Below are 18,662 nucleotides of genomic sequence, written 5' to 3' on the forward strand. Positions count from 1 at the left end.
GGGAGTTTCGTCAGCAACTTGCCAAAGGTCAGTGGTTCATTATGGCTTCTCCGTTTTCTCCAATCATAAAACTGACCACTTTCGTAGACATGTATGTGTTAAGGCCCAATCACATCTGCATTTACTAGTTAAGACATAAATGAGCGATAAATCGCTGTCGTGGAGGAATTTGACCACTCTTGGTGAATGTGAAGATATCGCCAGCGATCGCGATGCATAAAACCACCAGCGATTACGATGCTCAAAACCACCAGCGATCACGGTGCACAAAACCACCAGCGATCATGGTGCAAAAAACCACCAACTATCGCGATGCACAAAACCAGCTGCGTGCCACATTAATTCTGATTAATGTTTACCGGCCGTGCTTTTCCGCACGACCATCGCCATTGATCTTCATGAATCGTGTGCATTTTCTGTCACAGGCTACCTTTGGTTTCATGCAATCACGTGACTACCGCGAATATCGCGAAGTCCTGAAAGAGTCGATGTGACTTTAGGTGTGACCGTGAACAGTTGATTGGGAATCGATCGGGATAACTGGGCGACCAAAGGATTTTCAGGTAGTAGATGCTCCGGTGTGACTGGGGCTTAAGGGAAACACCACTGAGTATGGCGTTAAACAACAGGAAAATAAACCATACCAAGTTTGTTAATATCATTTGTGACATGATCAACTATTTAATGCAAGAGAGTATTTAATGTTCGCGAGACCAGAAATGACTGCTCCTGGTAATGAGAGGATTTAATGTTCGCGAGACTAGAAATGACTGATCCTGGAATTGAAAGGATTTAATGTTCACGAGGCCAGAAATGAGTGTTCCTGTTGGTGCCTCATCTCACAGATTCGCCAACAGAGGATTTAATGTGCGCGAGACCAGAAATGAGTGTTCCTGGTAATGAGAGGATTTAATGTTCGCGAGACCAGAAATGGGTGTTACTGGTAATGAGAGGATTTAAGGTTCGCGAGACCAGAAATGACTGTTCCTGTAATGAGAGGATTTAATGTGCGGGAGACCAGAAATAAGTGTTCGTGTTGGTGCCTCATCTCACAAATTCACCAACAGAGGATTTAATGTGTGGGAAACCAGAAATGACTGCTCCTGGTAATGAGAGGATTTAATGTACGCGAGACAAGAAATGACTGTTCCTGTTGGTGCCTCATCTCACACATTCACCAACAGAGGATTTAATGTGTGCGAGACCAGAAATGACTGCTCCTGGTAATGAGAGGATCTAATGTGCGTGAAACAAGAAATAACTGCACCTGGTAATGCCAGGATTTAATGTGTGCTAGACCAGAAATAACTGCTCCTGGTAATGAGAGGATTTAATGTGTCGAGACCAGAAATGAATTTTCCTGGTAATGACAGGATTTAACATGCGCAAGACTAGAAATGAGTGTTCCTGGTAATGAGACGATTTAACGTGTGCGAGACCAGAAATGGCTGTTCCTGGTAATGAGACGATTTAATGTGCGCAAGACCAGAAATGACTGCTCCTGGTAGTGAGAGGATTTAATGTGTGCGAGACTAGAAATGACTGTTCCTGGTAATGTGAGGATTTAATGTGCGCGAGACCAGAAATGACTGTTCCTGTTGGTGCCTCATCTCAAAGATTCACGAACAGAAAATTTAATGTGTGCGAGACCAGAAATGACTGTTCCTGGTAATGAGACGATTTAATGTGCGCAAGACCAGAAATGACTGCTCCTGGTAGTGAGAGGATTTAATGTATGCGAGACCAGAAATGACTGTTCCTGTTGGTGCCTCATCTCAAAGATTCACCAACAGAGGATTTAATGTGTGCGAGACCAGAAATGACTGTTCCTGGTAATGAGAGGATTTAACGGGCGCGAGACTAGAAATGAGTGTTCCTGGTAATGAGAGGATTTAATGTGCGCGAGACTAGAAATGACTGTTCCTGGTAGTGAGAGGATTTAATGTGCGCGAGACCAGAAATGAGTGTTCCTGGTAATGAGAGGATTTAATGTGCGCGAGACCAGAAATGAGTGTTCCTGTTGGTGCCTCATCTCACAGATTCACCAACAGAGGATTTAATATGTGCAAGACCAGAAATGAGCGTTCCTGGTATTGAGACGATTTAATGTGCGCAAGACTAGAAATGACTGTTCCTGGTAATGACAGGATTTAATGTACGCAAGACCAGAAATGACTGTTCCTGTTGGTGCCTCATCTCAAAGATTCACCAACAGAGGATTTAATGTGTGCGAGACCAGAAATGACTGCTCCTGGTAATGAGAGGATTTAATGTTCGCGAGACCAGAAATAACTGGTCCTGGTAATGCGAGGATTTAATGTGTGCGAGACCAGAAATGACTGCTCCTGGTAATGAGAGGATTTAATGTTCGCGAGACCAGAAATGAGTGTTTCTTTTGGTGCCTCATATGATAGATTCACCAACAGAGGATTTAATGTGCGCGAGACCAGAAATGACTGCTCCTGGTAATGAGAGGATATAATGTGTGCTAGACCAGAAATGACTGCTTCTGGTAATGAGAGGATTTAATGTTCGCGAGACCAGAAATGAGTGTTTCTGTTGGTGCCTCATATGACAGATTCCGCAACAGAGGATTTAATGTTGGCAAGATCAGAAATGACTGCTCCTGGTAATGAGAGGATTTAATGTGCGCGAGACCAGAAATGACTGTTCCAATTGGTGCCCCATCTCACAGATTCACCAACAGAGGATTTAACGTGTGCGAGACCAGAAATGACTGTTCCTGGTAATGAGACGATTTAATGTTTGCGAGACCAGAAATTACTGCTCCTGGTAATGAGAGGATTTAATGTGTGCGAGACCAGAAATGACTGTTCCTGGTAATGAGACGATTTAATGTTTGCGAGACATGAAATGACTGTTCCTCATTAATGTTCACGAGACCAGAAATGAGTGTTTCTGTTGGTGCCTCATCTCACAGATTCACCAACAGAGGATTTAATGTGTGCGAGACCAGAAATGACTTCTCCTGGTAATGATAGGATTTAATGTGCGCGAGAACAGAATTAACTGCTCCTGGTAATGTGAGGATTTAATGTGTGTGAGACCAAAAATGACTGCTCCTGGTAATGAGAGGATTTAATGTTCACGAGACCAGAAATGAGTGTTTCTGTTGGTGCCTCATATGACAGATTCACCAACAGAGGATTTAATGTGCTGAAGACCAGAAATGACAGCTCCTGGAAATCAGAGGATTTAATGTGTGCTAGGCCAGAAATGACTGCTCCTGGTAATGAGACGATTTAATGTTTGCGAGACCAGAAATACCTGCTCCTGGTAATGAGAGGATTTAATGTGTGCAAGACTAGAAATGACTGTTCCTGGTAATGAGAGGATTTAATGTGCGCGAGACCAGAAATGACTGTTCCTATTGGTGCCTCATTTCACAGATTCACCAACAGAGGATTTAATGTGTGCGAGACCAGAAATGACTGCTCCTGGTAATGAGAGGATTTAATGTGCGTGAGACCAGAAATGAGTGTTCCTGTTGGTGTCTCATCTCAGAAATTCACCAACAGAGGATTTAATGTGTGCTAGACCAGAAATGACTGCTCCTGGTAATGAGACTATTTAATATGCGCTAGATCAGACTGTTTTTGGTTGTTTGTCATCTCACAGATTTGCCAAGAATTTGCTGAAAACCCTGTCAAATTACATGGAAGAACTAGAGAAATTCTGTCGTCGGATGTTTGCCTAGCCAATTTAGTTCAATTGGGAATAAGTCAGCTAAGCCACAGTGCCCGGAATTGCTCATTTCGGAGGATGAAATATTAGGATCCTTTCAATGTCGAGACTGAGTTCGCCTCCAAAGTGGAGCCACATTGGCAGGAGTTGAAACTTTCATTTCTATACACCTGCGTGTGAGAGAATTTAAACTTCACAGTAAGTGTATTTGAAGCACTTTATGCTCCAGAACTTAAAACTTTGCTTTCACGGCTCATTTTATTTATTGGTAATTTTTGCGTGCGTTAAAGTTTTGTGTTGCCAGTAAATCAGAAAATAAAATTTGGTCAGCATTACTCGTGCGCAGAACAAATTTATTCATGTTCATCTATCAGAGAACAGGGATACACGACATAGACTACAGCTTGGGTCTGTATAACTCGTACGCAGAACAAATTTATTCATGTTCATCTGTCAGAGAGCAGGGCTACACGACATAGATTACAGCTTGGGTCTGTATAACTCGTACGCAGAACAAATTTATTCATGTTCATCTGTCAGAGAGCAGGGCTGGACGACATAGGTTACAGCTTGGGTCTGTATAACTCGTAAGCAGAACAAATTTATTCATGTTCATCTGTCAGAGAGCGGGGCTGCACGACATAGATTATAGCTTGGGCCTGTATAACTCGTACGCAGAACAAATTTATTCATGTTCATCTATCAGAGAGCAGGGCTACACGACATAGATTACAGCTTGGGTCTGTATAACTCGTACGCGGAACAAATTTATTCAAGTTCATCTATCAGAGAGCGGGGCTGCACAACATAGATTACAGCTTGGGTCTGTATAACTCGTACCTGGAACAAATTTATTCATGTTCATCTGTCAGAAAGCAGGGCTGCACGACATAGATTACAGCTTGGGTCTGTATAACTCGTACGCGGAACAAATTTATTCATGTTCATCTATCAGAGAGCAGGGCTGCACAACATAGATTACAGCTTTGGTTTGTATAACTCGTACGCAGAACAAATTTATTCATGTTCATCTATCAGAGAGCAGGGCTACACGACATAGGTTACAGCTTGGGTCTGTATAACTCGTACGCGGAGCAAATTTATTCATGTTCATCTGTCAGAGAGCAGGGCTGCACAACATAGGTTACAGCTTGGGTCTGTATAACTCGTACGCAGAACAAATTTATTCATGTTCATCTGTCAGAGAGCAGGGCTACACGACATAGATTACAGCTTGGGTCTGTATAACTCGTACGCAGAACAAATTTATTCATGTTCATCTGTCAGAGAGCAGGGCTACACGACATAGGTTACAGCTTGGGTCTGTATAACTCGTACGCGGAGCAAATTTATTCATGTTCATCTGTCAGAGAGCAGGGCTACACGACATAGGTTACAGCTTGGGTCTGTATAACTCGTACGCGGAGCAAATTTATTCATGTTCATCTGTCAGAGAGCAGGGCTACACGGCATAGGTTACAGCTTGGGTCTGTATAACTCGTACGCAGAACAAATTTATTCATGTTCATCTATCAGAGAGCGGGGCTGCACAACATAGATTACAGCTTGGGTTTGTATAACTCGTACGCGGAACAAATTTATTCAAGTTCATCTATCAGAGAGCAGGGCTGCACGACATAGATTACAGCTTGGGCCTGTATAACTCGTACGCAGAACAAATTTATTCATGTTCATCTGTCAGAGAGCAGGGCTACACGACATAGATTACAGCTTGGGTCTGTATAACTCGTACGCGGAACAAATTTATTCATGTTCATCTGTCGGAGAGCGGGGCTGCACAACATAGGTTACAGCTTGGGTCTGTATAACTCGTACGCGGAACAAATTTATTCATGTTCATCTGTCAGAGAGCAGGGCTGCACGACATAGATTACAGCTTGGGTCTGTATAACTCGTACGCGGAACAAATTTATTCATGTTCATCTATCAGAGAGCAGGGCTACACGACATAGATTACAGCTTGGGTCTGTATAACTCGTACGCAGAACAAATTTATTCATGTTCATCTGTCAGAGAGCAGGGCTACACGACATAGATTACAGCTTGGGTCTGTATAACTCGTACGCGGAACAAATTTATTCATGTTCATCTATCAGAGAGCGGGGCTGCACGACATAGGTTACAGCTTGGGTCTGTATAACTCGTACGCGGAGCAAATTTATTCATGTTCATCTGTCAGAGAGCAGGGCTACACGACATAGATTACAGCTTGGGTCTGTATAACTCGTACGCGGAACAAATTTATTCATGTTCATCTATCAGAGAGCGGGGCTGCACGACATAGGTTACAGCTTGGGTCTTTATAACTCGTACGCGGAACAAATTTATTCAAGTTCATCTATCAGAGAACAGGGCTACTCAACATAGATTGGAGTTGATGTATAAAGCTTTTCATCACACCCCCTCCACAGCTTGGGGCCTGAGGGGGAAACACCCCGACACCCCGACACCCCTCCCACCAGCTGTGTAGAGGGCCAGGGACCTAGGGGGTAAGCCACAAAACCGTTACAAAACTTCCCCAGCCACTTTACAGCTCCAAGTGAGCGCCATAGTCAGCTTGTCAAGCAGAACACTTTACACATGTTCACTGTAAGAGACTACTGTGTTCACAGCTTTCATCGTGATCACCCCAACGTGTACACGTCTTAGCTATGACCTCTCAAGCCAAGGAAACGCATTAATCAGATTAGGCTTTTTTAGATTCCTTGTTATTCAATATTACATTTCACTGGTTTATTAAGAGGGCACCTTTCGCCTAGAAGTGCCGGGGCAGACTGATGGGAAAGAAAACGGAGAACTGAAAGTACAAGAGTCGGCTAATATGAACGTTTGTCATGCGGCATTCTGTCGTGTGAGAAGTGAGATGCATGACCACAGGGGACGTGGTTACATAATAGCGGAAATAACCACTAAATCAACTGACGCCAAACGTTTTGGAAACAATACACGCTTTTAAAATATTAAAACGATTGAAAATAACAAAAAGCGCCGCTGGCGTGTTTGAACTGCCCATGTAATAGCTGCGCTGTCGGGAAACATCGTGGTCAACAGTTGTGGCCAACTTCGCACGAAACTCCAAGTCATCACCCGATATATCAAAACTTGTAACATTATCGCGCCAGCTATAAGGTTTTCTCACCGCTTCGTTCACGCAATGGCCAGGAGCACGTGTTGGGGCACAGAATGTACGTTACTGCTTTTTGTGATCTCATTAGCATATAACTGTATGGTAAATATAAATGTGGACAAAAGTGTGTTGGACGTATAAATCTGGTCCATATATTTAGATTTAAGGTATATAGATGCCGAAGAGTCGTCAGTGAGGATTTATATTTATTTATTTGCTCGGTGTTTTACGCCGTACTCAAGAATATTTCACTTCTACGACGGCGGCCAGGATTATGGTGGGAGGAAACCGGGCAGAGCCCGGGGAAAACCCACGACCGTCCGCAGGTTGCTTGCAGACCTTCCCAAGTACGGCCGTAGAGGAAGCCACATGAGCTGGACTTGAACTCACACGACCACATTGGTGAGAGGCTCCTGGGTCATTATACTGCGCTAGCGGGCTAACCAACTGAGCCATGGAGGCCCCCGGGGATATATAAGTCTGGTGCAAGGAGATTTATGTATATACTGAAGAGTCGTTAGTGGGGATTTATTAATCTGGTACAAGGATATATACAGATGCTGTAGAGTCGTCAGTGGGGATTTATAAATCTGGTACGAAGAGATATATATAGTTGCTGTAAAGACGTCAGTGGGGTTTTATACATCTGGTACAGATGTATAAAGATACAAGGTGTCCCAGAAGTCGCGCACCATCCAGGTTGAGGTTGAATGCTTGAGCTACAGAGCGGTGTGTTGCCCTATCTCTTCCAAACATAAAAACCAATTCAACTCTTTCTTGTACTGTTAGTTTATTAGCCATAATTAACTCTGAAAAAGAGAAAAAAATTTAAATCAGTATTAAATCTGAAACACAGAAAAAAAGTGGTGCACGACTGGAACACCCTGTATATAGATGCTGTAGATTCGTCAGTGGTGTTTTATAAATCCTCTTTTAAAGTGACTGTGGAATAAATCCACGGAATGTCAAGGAAATCAAAATTTATAAATGGGATACTCATTTAGAAAATTTATATATCTAGAAATAACTATTTCTACATTTGTATGTCTAAATGTACAGTGTGGAGTTTTATATATTGGTATCTGCGAAACTTAATTCTCCTTTAGATATACAGTCTTTATTTAGTCACTAAATAACTGCAATTACGCTTCAACAGTACATCGATAACTTCGCTAGTATATTTTTGCACTGAAATAAAAAAAATGGAGCTTGGAGCCCCGTGTGGTTAGGAATGGTTAGAGGATAACACAGGGAAACAAATGTCTGTATAGAAGTGATGACATGTTTAAAGCACCGAGGAAGCAATGGTTGTGGTCAACATAAGGACTGATTGGGAAAACAAATGTTTGTGGAGAAGTGAGGACGTTAAAAGTACTGAGGAAGCATTGATTGTGGACAACGTAAGGACTGGGATAAGAAATGTCTATGGAGAAGGGAGGACATGTTTAAAGCACCGAGGAAGCCATAATTCTGGGACAACATAAGGACTGGGATAACAAATGTCTGTGGAGAAGTGAGGACATGTTTAAAGCACTGAACTCCATACCTGTGTTCCATGACAAACTTTGAAAGGCTAAATAGCTGTCTTTATGGTCAGGAGTGGCCTGTCTTTGTGAAACAGTGTTACATATCCCTGACATTTATACTGAACTGTCAGTGTGCAGACTGTCGGTTCATTATCTGTACATTTCACATGGTCCTGGCAGAGGTATTATTTTGGCAGCGTTAAATATTGTCAGATGTTAGATGGTGTCGAACAAAATCGTGACTGTGCGTATAGTTAATAGCCCCGGGGGCACAGAGCAAGCCTTTAGGGGTGCCTCTTTAGGGGTGTAGATATCTGGATGAGGCTCAGCCATGGGGGCGACTGTTTGTGTTGAGCTGAGTCACTTCCGGTCGAGTATAAGTGGCGCAGTTGTTAGGCATGTCACATGTTCATTAGCGCTGTGTGTCCCTGCAGTTGACACATCGTGATCCCCACATCTGCTCTCTAAATCCAGCCTCCTGATCCCTTCAGTGAGGCCCACCCCAAGCCCTGACTGCCATGCGGACAGTTAGTGCCGCTTTAGTATATATATCACCAGGGTATACTACTGTTGCGAACCATTAGCAGAAATCAACATTTCACAGATGTGTTAAGCTCACGTGGAATTACTAGATTTGAGAACTGGTGTACCAAAACTGAAGTACGACTGCTTCAGCAGTTCTTCAATACTTCGTTTCCATAAACTGTAGTACTTCTAGTTCTACTTTTAGTATAATCTACATTTACAGAGGGCTTAAGTACCTATTTGTTTCCTATACCTTTTCCGATATGAACTTGCAGATTGCTCAGCATGAGTTTATGTTACTGATTATCACTGCAACAGGGCAGGCACATCATCATATATTAAACTGTGAGCACACATTACTGCATCGTGAACTGTGAGCACACATTATTGCAGTGTGAACTGTGAGCACACATAACTGCAATGTGAACTGTGAGCACACATTACTCCATCATGAACTGTGAACACACATTACTGCAATGTGAACTGTGAGCACACATTACGACATCGTGAACTGTGAACACACATTACGGCGTCGTGAACTGTGAACACACATTACTACAATGGGAACTGTGAACACATAGTACGGCACCGTGAACTGTGAACACATAGTACGGCGTCTTGAACTGTAAGCACACAATACTATAATGTGATCTGTGAACACACATTACGGCGTCGTGAAGTGTGAGCACACATTACTACAATGTGAACTGTGAACGCACATTACGGCGTCGTGAACTGTGAACACACTTTACGGCACCGTGAACTGTGAACACACATTACTGCATCATGAACTGTGAACACACATTACTGCATCGTGAACAGTGAACACACATTACTGCATCGTGAACTGTGAACACACATTGCGGTAATGTGAACTGTGAGCTCACATTACTGCAATGTGAACTGTGAACACACATTACGGCATCATGAACTGTGAACACACATTACGACATCATGATCTGTGAACACACATTGCGGTAATGTGAACTGTGAACACACATTACGGCATCGTGAACTGTGAACACACATTACGGCGTCGTGAACTGTGAACACACATTATTGCATCGTGAACTGTGTACACACATTACTTCACCGTGAACTGTGAACACACATTACTGCACCGTGAACTGTGAACACACATTACTGCATCGTGAACTTTGAACACACATTACTGCATCGTGAACTGTGAGCACACATTACTACAATGTGAACTGTGAACACACATTACTGTATCGTGAACTGTGAACACATAGTACGGCGTCGTGAACTGTGAACACACATTACGGCATTGTGTATGTATAATACTTAACTCTCTCCAGACGTCTGTATGTTTTAGGACGGGCGATCCAGTACACTTCACCTTTCCGACTCTGGGTGGCGATCCTGAATTTCACGAACCGAAGTTTTAACAAAGTTCCACTGGCGATAGCGGACACTCTTCATCGCCTGAACATAAACGGCATGAAGACAACGGAGATCTTCCTGGCCGGACACGGACACGGAGGTAATGTGACAGACACCTGACTGGAAATGCTTGTGATCGTAATGTGATAAAATACACGACACCAGACTGGACACTTGAATGAACACCACACTGGAACCCTTAACAGGACATCAACGACAGGACACTAGACGTAACACCAGACTGGACATCCCGGATGACTCATGGCACCGTATGATACCGTCAAAAGACCGGTGATTTCCCTCTCACACTACAGGAATTATTTACTTATTTATTTGATTGGTCTCGCCTCTCGCCTGGTTGTGGGATATCTGTGTAATGTAATGATTTTGTCTGAGGTCATTATCAGATTTATAAAATTATTCCTCAGTGTGCTCAATTATATTTTTCACTTATAAGAAGACGACCATATTTTTAGGGCGAGGAAACTGGATTGCCCAGAGTAAACCACCAAACTTCACCAGGCACCTCACAAAAAATCTTAACATAAAGCCGAGAGAGCGAGGTCTGGATTTGAACACTCGACCTCATTTGTCGTCTGATAGTTGCAGCGAGCGAGAGTCATTACCACATGACCATGGCAGTTCTCTCAGTACTAAATGTGTTAGTTACCGGTAGAATTGCGAGTTTGTGACTTGCCCAATATTTTCCTCTCATGTTCTCTTTCCCAGTATAATGTGATGTTTTTCCTTTGATGTCATTGCCAGGTGTTCTGGTCACCTGTATAATGTGATGTTTTTCCTTTGATGTCGTTGCCGTGTGTTCTAGTTACCTGTATAATGTGATGTTTGTCCTTTGATGTCATTGCCGGGTATTCTGGTTACCTGTATAATGTGATGTTTTTCCTTTGATATCATCCCCGGGTGTTCCGTTCCCCGGTATAATGTGATGTTTTTCCTTTGATGTCATCCCCGGGTGTTCTGTTCCCTGGTATAATGTGATGTTTTTCCTTTGATGTCATCGCAAGGTGTACTGGTTCAGATGTATACTCAGATGGTGCCGGATATCCTGAAGGGAGTCATCCTGTTGTCCTCCTACTTGACGAGAAGTCAGAGACCAGCCGAGTTTCCGGTACCCTTCCTCACACTATCCGGGGACCTGGATGGAGTCGCCCGGATCACCAGATCGGCCAGTTCTTTCCGGTACGTCAGCTTCAAATCTGACACAAATAACATATAATACAATAGTGTCTGCTTAACATCTCAGCTTTTCACTATATCAGCTTTTAACATTGCGTATTCGTAAACAGTAGCTTTTTCTGAAAGCGTTTATCACTAATGTATCTTTAAGGCTGATATGTAATATAAAAGCCTTGTTAATCAAAGTGACCAGTGAGGAACTGATAGTATTACTACCGTACATGGATCATGTAAAATGAACGCCAATTATGGAGAGCTTCCTCCGTGCCCTCGCGCATGTTAGATATTTTGACGAGGAACAGTTAAAAAAGTTAAATATCGAAATGAGTAACAGTACTCAACTGAAGTCAACTCTTAGTTAGACAATTCTAAGGATGTGATGTTTGGGCCTTTGATTTCAGAGAGTTACAGCTCGATGTAGAAGAAGATGCCGACGAAATTTACCGAAGCCCCATGGTTATTTTACAAGGAGCCAATCATGGCTCTCTGATTTCCACCACGTTACCTGAAGCGCTGGCTGACCTTGACCTTGACCCTGAAGTGTCGGGTGAGGAAGCGAGAAGCATGGCGGCGAACTACACATCTTGGTTCATGATGTCCACGCTGTCTGATCCAGCTTCCTTCACGGTCTTAGCTAGGCTAAAACTCCGAAGTGCTTACGAAAACACCAAGGAAATTATGAAGGTAAACTTATTTCCGTGTTCTCAAGTAATATTATGCTCGAATTCAGCTTTTACTAGATACGTCAGGCGATTTGTCGTGTACTTTGCCAGATGCTGTTTTTTGTTTCTCTGTCTTGTTCTCTTCACCCATAAGCCGGATGCTAAAGGAAACAGTGTTAAATTAAATAAATGAATAATAAATAAATAATAGTCTCTCGTTGTTCATTTTTCTCCACAGAAATTGCTTTCGTGTAATATTGCTCGTTACAAAAAGTTCTCGTATACCCTGATATGAGAACATGCTCATCGTATATCTGATATGAGGGCATGCCCATCGTATACCCTGATATGAGGACATGTCCATCGTATACCCTGATATGAGGCCATGCCCACCGTATACCCTAATGAGAGGACATGGCCATCTTATACCCTGATATGAGGACATGGCCATCGTATACCCTGATATGAGGACATGGCCATCGTATACCCTGATATGAGGACATGCCCATCGTATACCCTGATATGAGGACATGCTCATGGTATACCCTGATATGAGGACATGCTCATGGTATACCCTGATATGAGGACATGCCCATCGTATAGCCTGATATGAGGACATGCCCAACATATCATGTTTCATGACATTTCATGATCTTTTTCTGGGAATGTCATGACTTTCTGTTCTTATTCTTTCTGTATCGTTTCATGGCTAGTTTCTCTCTCCTCGTTTGTTGAAATGTTTTCGGTGATAGTTTCAGAACGTATTTCCTCTGAATGTTTCACGCCTTTTTTATGGGTCTATTTGTGAGAATCGCCAAAGGCCCATTGTAGAGTAATGAAAAAATCTGAAGAAATTTCCGGAAGTAGTTTCACCTCAGGACGCCGTGTCAGTGCGCTTAACGAAATACAGCGTGTGCTGGGGTCCAATATTAGCCTCCTTTCGTGATGTTTTCTTCATTATTTTGTTTGGATTTATATGTAATGATTATGCATTTAGTAAAAATTGTAAATGTGTGGAGTCGTGCGTTCATTTATTATCCTTTCTATTTTATGTTGCTAAAAATTGTTGAATGCGCTTGCGCTATTTTGAGGGTCGTAACGGTAAATGCTTCTAGAAGTTAGGAGAAGAGCAATAAACCCATTTCACAGTCTTTGGGCTGTAGTTCTCCTATCATTCCAAAACGCCTTTTTCTCTGATCGTTTCATGTCGTCTTTTCCTATAATCCTTGCATGGTGTGTTTCATTTGATCATTCTAGTTTTCTAGCCTGATTCTTTCATGACGTCTTTTCCTCTGATCGTTTCATGACATGTTTTTCTCAGATCGTTTCATGACGTATTTTGCTCAGATCTTTTCATGACGTGTTTTTCTCAGATCGTTTCATGATATGTTTTTCTCTGACCGTTTCATGATATGTTTTTCTCTGATCCGGTAGCCAATCCTGGCCGTCCATGACCTGATCCAGAGTCCTGAGTACACGTCACCCTGGTCACGAATCTCACAGATCTGGATCTCGGGACTCCGGGGATTGGAGTCGGCCAGACTCTGGGTAAGCAGACTTTCGTTTAAGCTTTAATTACACATATGAGTCGGTTGTGCTAATTGGTAGAAGCTAATTTGTCAAACTGTGGTGTAAAGCCTCTAACCAACCCTCTGTTTTGTCCCTGTCTTTCTGTGGCCCAGGTGGTCTAACCGCTGACACGGCTTACTGCAAATGTTCTACAAATTAAACATAATGTGGCGTGGTCGTATCCAGCTGTCGCCGCTTCGATGCGGCCTTAAATCAGGATGTTTGTGAGGTACATATCGAAGTGCTGTGATTTACCATGGGCTTCCCCTCCACCGATAAACCTCACCGCCGTCATAATAAGTAAAAAGAAATGTAATGGAGTACGGCGTTCAACATATCAAGTCAATAAATCTACTTTATCACGTTTTTTATATTTTAATTCAAAGCTAATGCACCTCTTGTCTTGTGAGTCTCCTTATTTAATGTTCATTTCCTGTCTGTAGGTGTCCAGTTTTGTCATTGGGGATAACTACGCCGTCGTCCCCTTAATAACCGAAGATAAGGGGAATGTTTACGCTACCACATACACAGAACTGGTCGGCTTCCCTCCAATTGTCGACGACGGCTCCAAGAAACAGGCTCCAATAGAAATGAAGATGCGGCTGAAAACGGCAGAGGCAATCCAGGGGTTGCTGGTCAACTCCACAGTCTACCACCGTATCACCTGTAAAGACTTAAATTACGTGAGTTACTTGGTAGGATTTTTTGTTAACCCGGCATTATTCATTGTAAACATTCCTGCTTATCTGGCTATCGTTCAATCTTCACATCATCAATAGTACTCATGACTCTTTGTATTCCTCTCCAAAAGTACTCGTGACTCCTTGTATATCTCTCCAAAGGCACTCACATGTCCTTGTAAAGTTCTCCAGAAGTATTCATGACTCCCATTTAACTTCGCCCAAAATACTCATGACTTGTTAATTTCAAATACTCATTTCTCTTTGTCAACTTCACTATACGACAATTACGTCAAGGTGGTCTAAATTTCTTGATAACATCAGCAATGGTAGTCTTGACTTCTTGAAAAGATCAGCAAAGGTAGTCTTGACTTCTTGATAGCATCATCAAAAGTAGCCTTAACTTTTACTTTAAAAATTCATACCAGTCATTTTTTGCAAGATTAATAATTGAACCGTACGTATTTTATCCTAATGCTGGATACTGCTGAGGCCACATTTGTCTGATCCTGTGGAATATGATCTCACGTGTTTGTTATTCCGCAGGCCGCTTTCATGACGGGGTATCACGAGGCCTCGAAACTAGCTAGGGACCGGTACGATAAGCGACACAAAGGTATTCAGTTCCACGATGACGTCATTGTTCAAACGGAAGAAGAATGGGACCGACGCCACCTTGTGGTGGACATGGTAAAACACGAAGCCCACGTGACTGCTGTGGCGTGGAAATCCCCACTGAGTCACGAGCCAAGCCACCTGGCTGGAATGTATTACTGCCGACTGCTTCCGCCTTCCAGGGTCATAGAGTGGATTTATGTGGACTCGCTCAAATATAACGGCGAGTTATGATGTACAATGTGGGCGGTACACGTGCAGCTGAATGATAGGGGCGCTGTGCGCTGGGATTTCTTGAGTAAAGCGGTTGACGTGTTTCGGTTCCATAAAAAATAGTTCCAGCCTCACGAGCGTGTAGGCCACATTATATGATGGTCAGGAACGAGACTATGGTCACGTGACCATTGATATTCCCACAGGGATTTTCAGCAATGCAATATGGGGGTCGGCCAGCTGGGAAGTCCATGATGACGGCAATGTGGCTGTGGTGGTATTTGTGAAGCGAGGTATGTTTGATAGACGCCATGACCTGCGTGTGGTACAGTCAAAGCGAGAAAGATCGATGTCACAGCCTCTAAGGCTTTATACAGTCAAATGTCAATAATTTCCAAACTACCTCCTTAATGCTAGATATTAAAGTGCCATTAGATAATTTATTACCTTGACTCACGATAAGACGCCAGCTGGAGAGCGGAACAGGGCCATGTGTATTTGTACTCGTCTGGCATTAGTACAATTCTGTGCATGAACGGAATAGCATCCGGTTGTCTCCCCTCCATTGATGGGCTTGTCTTTTGTGTGTTTAAGAGGCTGCGTCGCAAAAGCAGGAATTTCTGTCACTATTGACACGTTGTCGTGCTTGCTGTTAGCGCGTGGCAAGTGGAGAGACGTGGCATTATAATTATGATTCAGCTTAAATAGGCGTAAACGAGGGGTTGGACTATGATAGCTTATCTTGGTCTGACCGAGGGATTGGACTATGATAGCTGATCCTGGTATGACTGGTGTGACCGAGGGATTGGACTATGACAGCTGATTCTGGTGTGACGGGGAGGCGGAGAGATTAGACTATGATAGGAGGACTAGACTAGACTAGGAAGAGTTGGGCTTAAGACAGCTAATCCTGGTGTGGCCGATTGATTGGACTATGATAGCTGATCCTGGTGTGACCGAGGGATTGGACTATGATAGCTGATCCTGGTGTGACTGGTGTGACCGAGGGATTGGACTATGATAGCTGATTCTGGTGTGACGGGTAGGCGGAGAGATTAGACTATGATAGGAGGACTAGACTAGGAAGAGTTGGGCTTAAGACAGCTAATAGTAATGTCACGGACAGCAGGCGTTGAGTATGTGACAGCTAATATTGATGTGACGGACACCATGAGGAGGTGGGCTTATGACAGCTGATGGTAATGTGACAGACACCAGTAGGAATTGGGCTTATGACAGCTGATGGTAATATGACAGACACCAGTAGGAGTTGGGCTTATGACAGCCAATGGTAATGTGACGGACACGGGGAGAAGTTGGGCTTATGACAGCTAATGTTGATGTGACTATCAGGAGGAGTTGGGCTTATGACAGCTGATGGTAATATGACGGACACCAGGAGGAGTTGGGCTTATGACAGCTGATGCTGATGTGACGGACACCAGTAGGAGTTGGGCTTATGACAGCTGATGATGCTGTGACGGAGTGAACAGACTAGGACAGAAAATGCTGATGTTACGCACAATCATGAGCCCTCTGTTTCATAGCAACCAATCACTGCAATGCGACTTAAATAGGATAACATACATCAGACTGTATTCGGCCATTGCTGACTGCAATCGCTAAACTAATTTTTGAGATTATGATATCGCCTTCAAATATAGCCTTGTAATTCTACATTTCATACTTTGTTTTAATAGTTTGTTACATTTTCTTCAGGCAGGGCCCTGCACACACCACTTTGTGTAAGTGTGTAGTTATAGGAAATCCGACCCCACAGTAAAATGTACATGTGCATAGCCACTGGCAATCCTACAAAGTAAATTGTGCAGTGTGTAGTTACTTGAAATTCGTGCGCACAATGTGTAGTCATAAGAAATCCGTCCATGAACAACACTGAGTGTACTGTGTGTAGTCATAGGAAATCGGTCCATAAAACACAGTGAGTGAGGTGTGTGTAGTCATAGGAAATCCGTCCATAAAACACAGCGAGTGTACTGTGTGTAGTCATAGGAAGTCGGTCCATAAAAATACAGTGAGTGTAAAATGGGTAGTCACAGGGTATCCGTCCATGAACAACACTGAGTGTACTGTGTGTAGTCATAGGAAATCGGTCCATAAAACTCACCGAATGGACTGTGTGTGGTGACAGGAAATCCGTCCATAAAACACAGTGATTGTAAAATGGGTAGTCACAGGGTATCCGTCCATGAACAACACTGAGTGTACTGTGTGTAGTCATAGGAAATCGGTCCATAAAACTCACCGAATGGACTGTGTGTGGTGACAGGAAATCCGTCCATAAAACACAGTGAGTGTACTGTATGTAATCACAGGAAATTCGTCCATAAATCTCCGTGAGTGAGGTGTGTGTAGTCACGGGAAATCCGTCTATAAAACACAGTGAGTGTACTTTGTGTAATCATAGGACATTCGTCCATAAACCTCATCGAGGGCATTGTGTGTAGTCACAGGAAATCTGTCCATAAAACACAATGTCTGTACTGAGTGTAGTCACGGGTAATCCGTTTATAAAAGATCGTAAGTTTACTGTGTGTAGTCACGGGGAATCCGTCCAGAAAACACAATGTCTGTACTGTGTGTAGTCACAAGAAATCCGCCCATAAAGTGCAGTGAGTGTATTGTGTGTAGTCATAGGAAAACGGTCCATAAAACACAGTGAGTGCACTGTGTGTGGTGACAAGAAATCCGTCCCCAAAACACAGTGATTGTACTGTGCGTAGTCACAAGAAATCCGCCCATAAAACGCAGTGAGTGCACTGTGTGTAGTCATAGGAAAACCGTACCTAAAACACAGTGAGTGCACTGTGTGTGGTGACAGGACATCCGTCCGCAAAACACAATGAGTGTACTGTGTGTAATCAATGGAAATCCGCCCACAAATCACAATGTCTGTACTGTGTTTAATTACAAGAAATCCGTCCATAAAATGCCGTGAGTGTTCTATGTGTAGTCACAGGGAATCCGTCCATAAAACACAGTGAGTGTACCGTGTGTAGTCATAGGAAAGCGGTCCATAAAACATTGTGAGTGTACTTTGTGTAGTCACGGGAAATCCGTCCATAAAACACAGTGAGTGTACTGTGTGTGGTGACAGGAAATCCGTCCATAAAACACAGTGAGTGTACTGTGTGTAGTCATAGGAAATCCGTCCATAAAACTCACCGAGTGCACTGTGTGTGGTGACAGGAAATCCGTCCATAAAACACAGTGAGTGTACTGTGTGTAGTAATAGGAAATCCGTCCATAAAACTCACCGAGTGCATTGTGTATGGTGACAGGAAATCCGTCAATAAAACTCACCGAGTGCATTGTGTGAAGTGACAGGAAATCCGTCAATAAAACACAGTGATTGTACTGTGTGTAGTCACTTTGAATCCGTCCATGAAACACAGGG

At 43.2% G+C, this 18,662-nt stretch overlaps 1 protein-coding gene across 2 annotated transcripts in view; it reads left to right on the top strand.

Annotated features, from left to right (window-relative positions):
* LOC135468367 (uncharacterized) overlaps positions 1-16,919 on the top strand; it is a 60,764-nt gene extending 43,845 nt beyond the window's left edge. Inside the window, exons 2-7 of one of the 2 annotated variants that reach the window (XM_064746578.1) lie at positions 10,241-10,408; positions 11,334-11,508; positions 11,907-12,189; positions 13,602-13,715; positions 14,180-14,431; positions 14,963-16,919. In XM_064746578.1, coding sequence (XP_064602648.1) covers positions 10,241-10,408; positions 11,334-11,508; positions 11,907-12,189; positions 13,602-13,715; positions 14,180-14,431; positions 14,963-15,265 — 1,295 coding nt within the window. In that variant the 3' untranslated portion in view covers positions 15,266-16,919. The remainder of the gene's footprint in view (positions 1-10,240; positions 10,409-11,333; positions 11,509-11,906; positions 12,190-13,601; positions 13,716-14,179; positions 14,432-14,962) is intronic. The other variant, XM_064746579.1, reaches the window with a different exon arrangement.
* Positions 16,920-18,662: the final 1,743 nt, after the last annotated feature.

Source organism: Liolophura sinensis, chromosome 6 (genome assembly GCF_032854445.1).
Source record: "Liolophura sinensis isolate JHLJ2023 chromosome 6, CUHK_Ljap_v2, whole genome shotgun sequence".
NCBI classification, from domain to species: domain Eukaryota; kingdom Metazoa; phylum Mollusca; class Polyplacophora; order Chitonida; family Chitonidae; genus Liolophura; species Liolophura sinensis.